General features: G+C 44.9%; 1 protein-coding gene and 2 long non-coding RNA genes across 3 annotated transcripts in view; 2 read left to right on the top strand and 1 right to left on the bottom strand.

The window, feature by feature from the left end:
- The window catches only part of LOC308594036, a 294,206-nt gene extending 285,092 nt beyond the window's left edge, over nucleotides 1–9,114 (top strand). Inside the window, exon 2 of the long non-coding RNA XR_014011253.1 lies at nucleotides 7,343–9,114. This is a non-coding gene — a long non-coding RNA (uncharacterized lncRNA). The remainder of the gene's footprint in view (nucleotides 1–7,342) is intronic.
- On the top strand, nucleotides 212–1,774 carry LOC308594079. The gene is made up of 2 exons (XR_014011298.1): nucleotides 212–489; nucleotides 1,671–1,774. It is a non-coding gene; the product is annotated as an uncharacterized lncRNA (long non-coding RNA).
- A 703-nt stretch (nucleotides 9,115–9,817) lies between the features above and the next one.
- Nucleotides 9,818–11,072, bottom strand: part of TNFRSF11A (TNF receptor superfamily member 11a) — a 39,756-nt gene continuing 38,501 nt past the window's right edge. The window contains exon 10 of the mRNA XM_081206369.1: nucleotides 9,818–10,972. Within this exon, the coding sequence (XP_081062495.1) occupies nucleotides 10,560–10,972 (413 nt within the window). The 3' untranslated portion in view covers nucleotides 9,818–10,559. The remainder of the gene's footprint in view (nucleotides 10,973–11,072) is intronic.

Here is an 11,072-nt window from a genome sequence, read left to right as displayed (position 1 = left end):
TCCGTCACCGAGCAGGAAACCTGAGGCGCTCGCTGAGGAGCCTGCGATGGCGGCGGCCTGAGGGAGTGCGTGAGGGCCTGCGTGCCCGCGGAGGGCGGGGGGAGGGAGGGAGAGAAAGTCTCTACTGCGCAGGTCAAGACGCGACGCTCCGCCCCCTCCTTCCCTCGCTCTGACTGGCGCGAACGGAAAGGAGAAGAGACGGGGGAGGAGCGTGTGTGGTGGGAGGGGGCGGTGAGTGGGAGGAGCAAGAGGAGTAGGGCGGGCGGGCTCCGGAATAGAAGCAGAACCTTCCCCGCCCCGCGGCCAATCGGAGGGCCGCCTCGCGAATCGCGCAGCTTCGCGCCGTGACGATTCCGTCTGACCCCGCCCCGCCTGCTAAGAGGAGACCCCGGGAGAGAGGATTGCCGCGCTATCGAACCAGCGCTTGCATGGCTTCCGTAGGGGCGGACAGAGATGGCAGGGTGTTGCTGCACAAAAATGTCGAACCTGGTATGTGTCTAAGTGGGTGGGTAATCCGGGCTGCCCACCCATGAGACAAAGTGAGGCAACTGCCTCAGGCAGCAGGAGTCACAGGGGCAGCAGATTCAGCCTTTAATACTACTACTAATAAACTTTATTTATACCCTGCCAGAGCCGGGCTCAGGGCGGCTAACACCAAAAACATTTCAATAAAAGCATAAGAAAAGAAAAGAAAAGAAAAGAAATACAGTTTAAAATGCAATTTAAAATGCAGCCTCATTTTAAAAGTGAAAACCATAAGGGGAGGGAAACATAAGGGTCAGACTGAGTCCAAACCAAAGGCCAGGCGGAACAGCTCTGTCTTGCAGGCCCCGCAGAAAGATGTCAAGTCCCACAGGGACCTAGTCTCTTGTGACAGAGCGTTCCACCAAGTTGGGGCCAGTACTGAACAGGCCCTGGCAAGGGATGCTGCTGCTGCTACTGTCATGGTGATGGTGACAGCTGTGACTTGCTCCTTAGAGCCAGATCGATCTGCTGTCCCCTCAGCATCCTCTCCTTTTAATTTACTTATTTGTTTATTTATTTAATTTATACACCACTGTTCATCACAGAATATTACTGCCTCTGGATGAATATGAGGTGCTGCTGGTCTTCTCCCACTCTTATTCCTGATGCAGATCTTTATCTCCCTTCTCTCCACTTGTTCCTGATGTAGAACTTCACTCACCCCTTCTTCCCAGGTGGGATGGGGGGGGACCCCATTTGTGGTTCGCCTCGGGTGCCAAAATGTATTGGGCGTGTACAGGAGTTCGCTGCAAGGGTGTTTATTCCACATCATTTTAAGAAACACAAAGAGAACGGATCAGGTCACGCCTAATAATTGCAGCAATCGGCGCCTATGTTTTATGAAAACTGTTATCAGATTTCAGCACTAAACTCTGTGCATTGGATCTCGACAAAAAAAACCTTCCACTTAAAAGCCTGATCCTGTTTATGCTTCCTCGGATGTTTGTTAGCTTCCCATGTTCAATACTGCTTCCTGTTTCCCTTCCTGCCCTCTGCTGGTTTCCTGTGTCTTATATTTAGATTGTAAGCCTCTTTTGGAAGGCACTTGTTGAACCTGTTCTTTGTGGGGAAAACAAGGGCATATGGATGGTGCTTATAAGGATATTAACAAATTCCGTCAGGCTTTCCCCTATCTAAATCCACAGGATTACACACCCCAAGAAGTGTATCTTTGGTTTCGAACAACCAAGGTGGTCCTATCTTGTAAAGCAAATGGCTCATGATGACAAACAATAAATGCACAACCTCATGAGGGGATGTTCTTTTTTGTGTGGAAATGTTCTCTTAGTAGTGCAGTCCTATATCAGCCTGTCTACCCAGAAATAATATCCAGTGAGTTTAATAGGGCTTATTCCCCATGTAGGAAAAGAATAGACTGCCAATGTTATAATGCCATTTGGAATACTGTGTCCAGTTCTGGTCACCTCAACTGAAGAGGAAAGGGTGGAGATTGATAGGGAATCAATAAGGGAAAGATGGGAGGAGACTACACAGTGAAAGAGAAATGAAACTTAAAACTAAACTGCTGTGGTAAATGTGAAATGAAAGTGAAACTCAGAGCTCAGTACTTAGTTTGAAGTCCACAGCCAAAATCTCAGCCAACGAAAGCAAGGGGGGGGGGGGAGAGGATCATTGTGACTGCAGTCCTGAATATCTTCCCTTGGAAATAACTTCCATATGGGTCAACAGGACTTGTATGTTCATTTATGTATATTCCTTTACAGTGCAAGCCTGTGTTTAAGTAGTTGAAGTCTCATTGTGTTTAGTAGCACTTGCTACTAAGTAAGTAAGTGTGCTTAGAATTGCACTCCAATGATCACGGTGCAAATAGAAGCCAAAATGCACCCGCCTACCCAGCACTACTCCCAAGTAAATGTGATGCGATTTTATCCAAATAGCCTGCATATTTTCTCAGAAAACAAGCCTTACTAACAGGAAAAAGGAGTTTGCATCTGAGTAAGTGGGTACCTGGCACATGTGTGTGACATCATTTGTGTTGTGCGCATGTCACATGGTGTGGTGGGACCCGTGGTGTGTTTTTGGAGGGCGTGATGGGCCCTGTGAGACTCTCCTGTGGCTGTGATGAGCCCAGTCATCATTTGGCACGCCATATGACATTTTGCGTGCACCATATTGGGTCGTCCAGCTGGGCACTCACAGTAAAATATTTGTGGGTACCTTGGCACCCAGGGCCCCCCCAGCGATGGTGCCTATGGCTCCGAGAAGTGTGAAAAGTCAGTTTAGTTCCTTCATGGTATTGGAAAGTGTGAATTAGGTAGTTTTTCATTAAAATTTGAACCAGATTTCTCCCTCATGCCCAGCTTGGCAATGCCAAGAGTGCAATTGTATTTTATTTACATGGGAAAAGCAGTGGATCCACCTTTTGCATGTTCCAATGAGGGTTTGCAACATTCTGCATTATCAGCGGTGCTGCCAGGTTCCAAGATGCCCTGAGAAAGGTCTCTTCCCACCGCCACAGAGATGTTGATTGTTTACTCCTCGTGGTGGTCATGGGATTATTTGCGCAACACTGAATTGCAGTTATGTGTGACTGAAGGAAAGACACTCTGTACATACTTAGAGGCACTCATAGAGGCTTAAAGGTAACTTCAAGTACACAACAAATAAAAGGTATAATTCAATAACAGCGAGGTGCTCAACATGACGGGACTCTTTCTCACAGTTGTCTGAGTTCTTGAAACTATTTGCAAAAGCACACACCTTTTGCTCCCATGGGTGTAATTTTGTTCCAAATTCATTTGTGAAATTCATACTTGGTTTTTGAAGAGAATCGGGCGTAGGTGCTAGAAACCAGGCAGATAAGCTCTGCTAGGAAAAAGTTGAGGCAGTTCAGGCCAGTTGCAGTATCCAGCCGAAGGCTGTGGAGTGCAGAAAAGGCGTCTCCTGAGCTCTGCAGCAGATGAAAGATACGGCAGATGTTCCACTAACATACATGGTTTTAAATGGTGCATGCCGCGGCCGCATTCCTGAGGTAACTGGGACACAGATGTAATCCCAGTGAGGTACCAAACTCCAGCTCATCGTTATAGCTTTTGGCATGTTAGTCATTTGCATTCATCCAGATGTCCGTGGAAATTGTATAAGTGCTTTTCATTTCTTCTCCCCAACTTAAAGTGTGGCATCTGAATATAGACTGCATTTTTAATCAAGGCATATATTGGCTTATATCTTGATCAGGTAAATGGGCTTAGACTTTCAAAAGTTTCATGCCAGGCAAGAAGGCCAGCTGTTTTTTTTACAGAACCTTGACAGTGTTTTCCTCCTAGACAAGAGACGCCATCCTGAGATATTAGCTGTCAAACATTTGTTTAGAAACCTTCAAATGAAGGATATCTTTCAATGTTGATGTGAAACTCAAGATCCTTGACATCTGTTCAAGATAAAATTTTAAAATTATTAACCATCTGTTTTGGAGGGCAAGGAGGGCAAGAGGTGAGCTGGTAATTAAGATTCCTTGTTGAGACACATGTAAGATATATTACTACTTATTTGTCATTTATAGATGTAACAATATATAGCTCTTTGTGTTCCATATAAGGACAGGAGGATATGAGTGTATCTTAAAATTGGTTATAGCAATCAGCCAATAGGAAATTCAAGCAGGCTGATTGAACAGAGGCAGCCAAAGGAGGAGCAAAGGGGCTGGATTAAGGAAATATAAGTGCTGGCCATTATGGCAGGAGGCAGGCCAGAGCTTGGTAACCATATACCACTGTGCCTCTCATTTATTTGTCTGACAAATAAATTATTATTTAATTTCTCTGTTGCTGCGTTGAATATTTCATTCCAGCTAAGCGTTAACCACAAGCAGGGTGCTACAAAAGAACGCTTCGAAAGATTCATGAAGTCATCTGCTTTATTAAAATGCATTTGCTCATGAGTGATTTATTTGCTCACTGTACAGCAAACATGAGAGAAGTGTATAAAATTATGAACAGTGTAGAAAAGTGTGCAGAGGGAAGTTTTTCCTCCTCCAAATAGTTGAACCTAGGGTCGGGGCTTTTTTCCCAGCTAGAACTCACAGGAACTCAGTTCCGTCACGCCTCAGGTGGGTGCCATTGCCATTAAAAGAGAACAAGGGAGACGTTCATGGTGAGTTCAGGCACCCCTTTTTCTAGAAAAATAGCACTGCGTGGGGTCATCCAATGCAGCTGGATGTTGAAAGAACCAAGGCAGACAAAAGAAAGTGCTTATTCGCAACAGTGCATCACTAAAAAAAAAAAGTACTGTATTTTTTGCTCTATAAGACTCACTTTTTCCCTCCTAAAAAGTAAGGGGAAATGTGTGTGCGTCTTATGGAGCAAATGCAGGCTGCGCAGCTATCCCAGAAGCCAGAACAGCAAGAGGGATTGCTGCTTTCACTGCGCAGCGATCCCTCTTGCTGTTCTGGCTTCTGAGATTCAGAATTTTTTTCCCCCTTGTTTTCCTCCTCCAAAAACTAGGTGCATCTTGTGGTCTTGTGCGTCTTATAAAGCGAAAAATACGGTAATTCTCTCCCACAAGGTGTAGTTGTTATTGTTGGCATCTGTCTGTCTTGGGAGACAATGGAGGATTGTGCTCAGTGCATAGCACCCACTAATCTGGATGGCTTTAAAACAGGGTTAGGCAAAGAGGATTATAGTGGCTAATTTTCATGATGCGTATATGTTCCCTCCGGGATCGGAGGCAGTGTGCTGGGAATCACAAGAGTGGAAAGTGCTGTTGTGCTTGCATTCTTATTTGTATATTTCCCATAAGCATCTGGTTGGCTATGTTAGAACAGGATGCTAAACTAGGCAGGGGGAGGGCAATGCTTGCAGGTTTTGTTTATTACAATCAAGCAATATATAATATAAATTTTGTGGGGAAAAAATTTAAAAATAGATGGGTCTTTGGTCCAATCCAGCAGGGCTCTTCTTATGTTTACAGGGATTGGATGAGAAAATAAAGGTGATCCACTACTGTGCACCGTTCCTGCATCAAGTGGTAATTAAAACAACAATGTTTGCTTTTCTTCTGCTGTTGAGGAGTAGATGAGCTCATACCATCTGGTGTTAAAGACAGATGAGCGCTTAGGGCTGCCTTTCTGTTTTTACAGCCTTTTTCACAGAGATTTTTTTTCAGAGAGAGGTCTTAAGGCGTTTTTGTGCATGCAGTAAATGTGGACCAGGAACTTCTAAAACAAAACCCATGCCAGCCTGTCTCAGCAAAGCAAATCAAAGTACTGCTTTGCATAACCACTGAGTTCGATGCTAAACAAATCTAGCCCCCCCACCCAGTTCTAAGCGACTTCCATTTGTTAAAGCAAAAGGTTGTAAACTGAGCAGGCAGAGACACTGTTTTCTGCACTGTGCTTTGTCCCAACCTTTCCCATAATGTTCAGATAGAGATCCCAATCTGAGCATCAATTGAGCCCAACTTCTTTGACGATGATAGTTTTTTTTTAAAGGGTGGGGTCTGTTTTTGAACACTCTTTAATTTCTTTTTTAACACAAAGTTTCAAAGATGCAAATTGAGAAAAAATATCAGCATCTTAGTGTGAATTTCTCTTCATATACACATTTTTGTATGCAGTCCTCCCCAATATATGCATTTTTACGAAGTAGGCAGTTTGCGTGTTCTTTCCTGTAATATATGCAACTATACACAGACTTTAGCCCTAGTATATGTATTCTTGTGCCCGGAGCGTTGCATTGCAAAATTCGGATAAGCCTGAATTTCAAAGGATGGCTGTGTCTTGATTCACAGATTCTTTTAGAAAGTGAAAAGTAGGGAAGTAGGCTTTTAAATTCAAACCGAATTTAATTCCGCCCTGCCCCCCCCATCCCTGGCATTTTACATCTGCTAAATTTAATGATGGAGCATGAGAGGAGCTAACATTCAAAAGCAGCACTCCCATATGCTTGGAAGTTTCGTGTGGCACAAGCTTCCTGAGACAGAAAAAAATGTAGCAGCTGAGGCCCCATCTCTGCAGGTATCACTAGCTATTACTCGTTTCTGCCTCCATCCGTGTGAGAAATGCACAAGTTCATTGGAAAGATGAGGAATAGGGAAAGAAACTAGGTGGTGCTTACTTTTTCCATTTTTAGTGAAGAAGAAGACGAAGAAGAAAGGACAATGTTTTTGGCCACATCATTGTTGTTGTTGTTTAGTCGTTTAGTCGGGTCCGACTCTTCGTGACCCCATGGACCAGAGCACGCCAGGCACTTCTGGCTTCGAGAACACTGTCCAACCATCTCGTCCTCTGTCATCCCCTTCTCCTTGTGCCCTCAATCTTTCCCAACATCAGGGTCTTTTCCAGGGAGTCTTTTCTTCTCATGAGGTGACCCAGAGTATTGGAGCCTCAGCTTCAGGATCTGTCCTTCCAGTGAACACTCAGGGCTGATTTACTTCAGAATGGATAGGTTTTGTCAGGGAACTGCCATCGGAAGGAAGGGAGGTGAAAGGGCTCACACAGGTTGGGAGAGACTCAGCAGCTGAAGAGGGAACCAGTAGGGGGAGAGGAGGTGAGCTGAGGGAAAGGGAGCTGGAGGGATGGCTCAGAGACACTTCCAGCGAAAACAGTGGGGAGGTTTCAGGACCTCCTGTAGGGACACCCACTCCTCGCCGGAAACTGTCACGCAGAGAGCCCAGAAGACGTGTTTCCGTTAAGGAGCTTTTATGTTGGAAACGATTCCGAAAGCAACCACTGTCGGAATCTGCTAGCGACTGATGGAGCCATGTTTAAGGGGCTCCGTTACAGACAGAGGTTTGCAAGTTTGACCAAACTCTGAGGGACTTGGATTTTACGCACAAGCAGCTCATTGTCCCATCACAGGTTTGATCTTCTTGCAGTCCATGGGACTCTCAAGAGTCTCCTCCAGCACCATAATTCAAAAGCATCAATTCTTAGAAAACTGAAAATCCTTAGAATTTCACCTTCTCTCCCCCCGCCCCAGAAGTCCCCAAATATACCGTCTCCATCTTTTGCAGGGAACAAGTAGGTCAACGAAAACACAGAGAGGCGATTCAGCATGCTTTTTGCGTCAGTGCCTCTGGCTGTTATCCAGAAGGTTGGCGGTTCAAGCCCCCCCCCCCCCCCGGGAGAATCCCTGCATTTCAGGGGGTTGTTCTAGATGACCCTTGGTGTCCCTGCCAGCTCTGTGGTTCTATGAAAACAGTATTATAAACTCCTCTTCTTGAAATGTTGTGAAGCAAGGCATAGTTTCCTCTCTAATAATTATCGATAGGCTAACCATTTCTCTTCACCCATCACCTCTTTTCTATGAAATGCTTCTTGTGTTGAGATCCGTAAGGGTATCATCATATATAACCTAGGTTTTATCTCTCAAAATGATTTTTAAACTCCAAATGTAACCTTGTCATGCCACAGATACCCATGCCCTCAGCAAGGCATATTTTCCTTCTTCGGTACCTAATGCCGCTGTCTCATATTCACATGAATAGGAGGGAGGGATGAAGAGAGGCCCATGTCCCCCCTCTTTTTAGGGCATTAAAGTGCATGGTGATGAGTCAGCTGCGTCAGCTGAGAAGAAGAAGGCCAGCAGAGGGCAATGTGAGTAGTCTTGTTAGCATTTTTGCTCCTGACTGATGAGAGTCTGCAATGGAAGGGTTTACTTTACGCAGCCGGTGGACCCAGTCTTGGCAGAAAACTCTTCCTTCTCCCTGTTAAGGTCAGAGCGATTTGAGTCCTGTAATATGGGCAGTTCCTTTAGGCCTGTAGTTTGAAGTTCTTGCACAGGGACTTAAGAGGCTCCTCTGAATAATAGACCCTCCAAGTTTCCCCATTTCCCAGGGCCGATCCTGGATTGACATAAACCGTTCCGTAATCCGTAATTTACACAATCCTGTAATCTCCTGCTTAGGACATCCCTGTTTTCATCGGTGAAATGTTGGAGGGTATGGAGTTATGTGACCCACAAGCCAAGGAGATAAGTAACTATACAACTTTTAGAAGACATCTGAAGGCAACACTGTATAGGGAGGTTTTAAAATGTTTAATGTTTCATTATGTTTTTATATTTGTTGGAAGCCACCTGGTATAACAGGATAGTGGTGGGGATTTGATGAGTGTTGGGTGGTTTGCTAGCAGGTGAGGCTGTGCGTAAGGCTGCTGAGCACCATGGCACAGCTGTGTGTGTGTGTGTGTGTGTGTGTGTGTGTGTATCTGAAAGGAAGCAGGGATAATACCTGAAGGAGCATTTCCACACTCAACATTTAGCCTAGACACTGAGATCTAACTCCAAGGGCTTTCTGGCAGCTCCCTCACTGTGAGAAGTGAAGCTATAGGGAGCCAGGCACAGAGCCTTCTCAGTAGTGGCACCCGCCCTGTGGAACACCCTCCCATCAGATGTCAAGGAGATGACATCTTTAGGAGACATTTGAAGGCAGCTCTGTATAGGGAAGCCTTTTAATGTGCAATGTTTTATGTTTTATATATGTTGGAAGCCACCCAGAGTGGCTGGGGCAACCCACTCAGATGGGCAGAATATTAACAAGTAACAGCAACAACAACAATAATTACTATTATTATTATGGAACAGGACGTCACTATCTTGGAGGGTCTGAAATAAATCTCTTTTTATAAAATGTTTCCTCATTCTTGTTGATTGTTACTGGACCCAGCAACATGACACCCACAAGCATTCAGAAAAGAACTGGGGCAAGGAAAAGGCTAGTGGGAATTTAAAAACAACCAAGGCTTGGGAAGAGGAGTCGAAGTCAAATGCAGCTGGTAGCCCCCTTCCTTGGTTATTTGGCGCCCCACCCATCAAACTTGAAGGAACAATATTAGCTACAAATAAACTATGGCTGACAGTCTGTGCTAAAACGATGTTTAAAATTTTAAAATTCAGAATCCGAGGCTATGCAGCAAATGAAATATTGAGCAGTGGAGCTGTTTTGGGGGAAAAAACCATTATGTTCTGCTCAAACAAACCAGTCTTCTCCAAGGCTGAGCTCATGGTACTGTAAGTTTGCACCAGAAACCAGCTGAACAGAGCAGTGATTGGCAGGAGCCTGCAATAGCCCAAAGCCAACCAAGCCTAGACCCAGAGTAGCTCTTGCAAACCCCTTTAGAAACTGGATTTGCTTTTAAAAGACAAGGTGGTGAATGGACATTTAAATAAGAAAACCTGCCTGAAGCATGGGGACAACGAAACCAGTGGCGTCTTTTCCATAGCTAAGGTTAACCTCAAGCCTTAGCAAATGGGGAAAAACATGACTCCTGTTTAAGAGACGGAAGGGTCTGTCAGTTGCAGTTCTCTGAGGTCATCATTTCTCCAGTCTTAAATTCAGTTCTCCACATTTATGCAGCAATTTGTGATTTTACAAAAAAACCTATATTCTTCAGCATTTTAGTGCAATCTCCTAATAAACACATTTTTCTCTGCTGTTTTGACTAATCTGCCCATTTTTGCAATCTGTTTCTCCTGATATTGTGCATTTTTATATGCTTCCGCACAAAGGTATTTATTTCTATACATTTCCCCCGCTATGATATGCCATTTTGTAAACATTTGGTTGGAGAAATGAAGTGCACCATTTAGGTAAGTGCGGATTTTGAAAGACGGCTGTGTCTTGGTTCTCCTATTGTTCCGGAAAGTGCAAATTTGATGAATTCAACTTTAAAAGCAAACTGAACCGAATTTCTCCCTAACAGCCGGTCTACCGTTCTAACAAAATGCAAGACTAGAGAGGTTTGACGATATGTACAAGATGCTTGGGAGCTTATTTCCCATGGCATTTGGGGATTTGGAACAGCAGCAATGCCTCTTGCGCCTGAATCCTGAAATATTCGGCTTGTTGTGAGAGACGTACCCTATAGCACCAAAGCGTACTGAAGTTTCCAGCTTCCTTTTATAGCAGAGGGATCGTCATCCAGAAAAGACCCTGCTTCTCATCTGTCAGCCGCAACGTTCTGACGGCGACAACGAATAGAAGATTGCTACCCAGGTGCTGTTTGCTAGAACACATTCAGTCATCGTGTCCTTTTGACCAAACGCCAGAAACCAGCAATTCAGGCTTTGGTTCCATCAGTGCAATGGTTGCTTTAGAAACTGCCCTGGCTTTCCCTCCTCTTGCACGGGCGGCGAGGCCTCACTATAGAAAAGTTTCATGTTCTGACTCTCATGCGTCTCTTCTTGAGCTATAGGCCCAGCAGTTCTCTTGTACTCTCCCACAATGCTCGGCGGTTCACCACCCACACTGTGATATGAATTCATCTCAGCACATTTTTCCTTATATTGGCGAGCATTGCCCGCAAAGGTCTCGCAGCGGTCCAGATTTTCCTCTTGCACTGGGCTGCCCAGGCTGTCATCACTCGATCCGGGAGACATAGACCCTTCTTGGGAATTCTGACTCACGTAGACGACAATGATTTCACCTTTGAAATTCATCACTTGCCCGCTTGAAATGAATGTAGAGTTGCCATTTCCAGTCACATTTCCTAGAGAGGGTGTTGGAACAGGAGGAGGAGGAGAGAGAGACACACATTTTCCCATTAATATATGGGCAATGAAAGGAATTTACAGTGCAGGAGTTTACAA

Source organism: Podarcis bocagei (genome assembly GCF_964188305.1).
Source record: "Podarcis bocagei genome assembly, chromosome: 8".
Taxonomy (NCBI): domain Eukaryota; kingdom Metazoa; phylum Chordata; class Lepidosauria; order Squamata; family Lacertidae; genus Podarcis; species Podarcis bocagei.
Note: the sequence above shows the minus strand (reverse complement) of the source record. Positions and strands in the feature narration are given on the sequence as shown.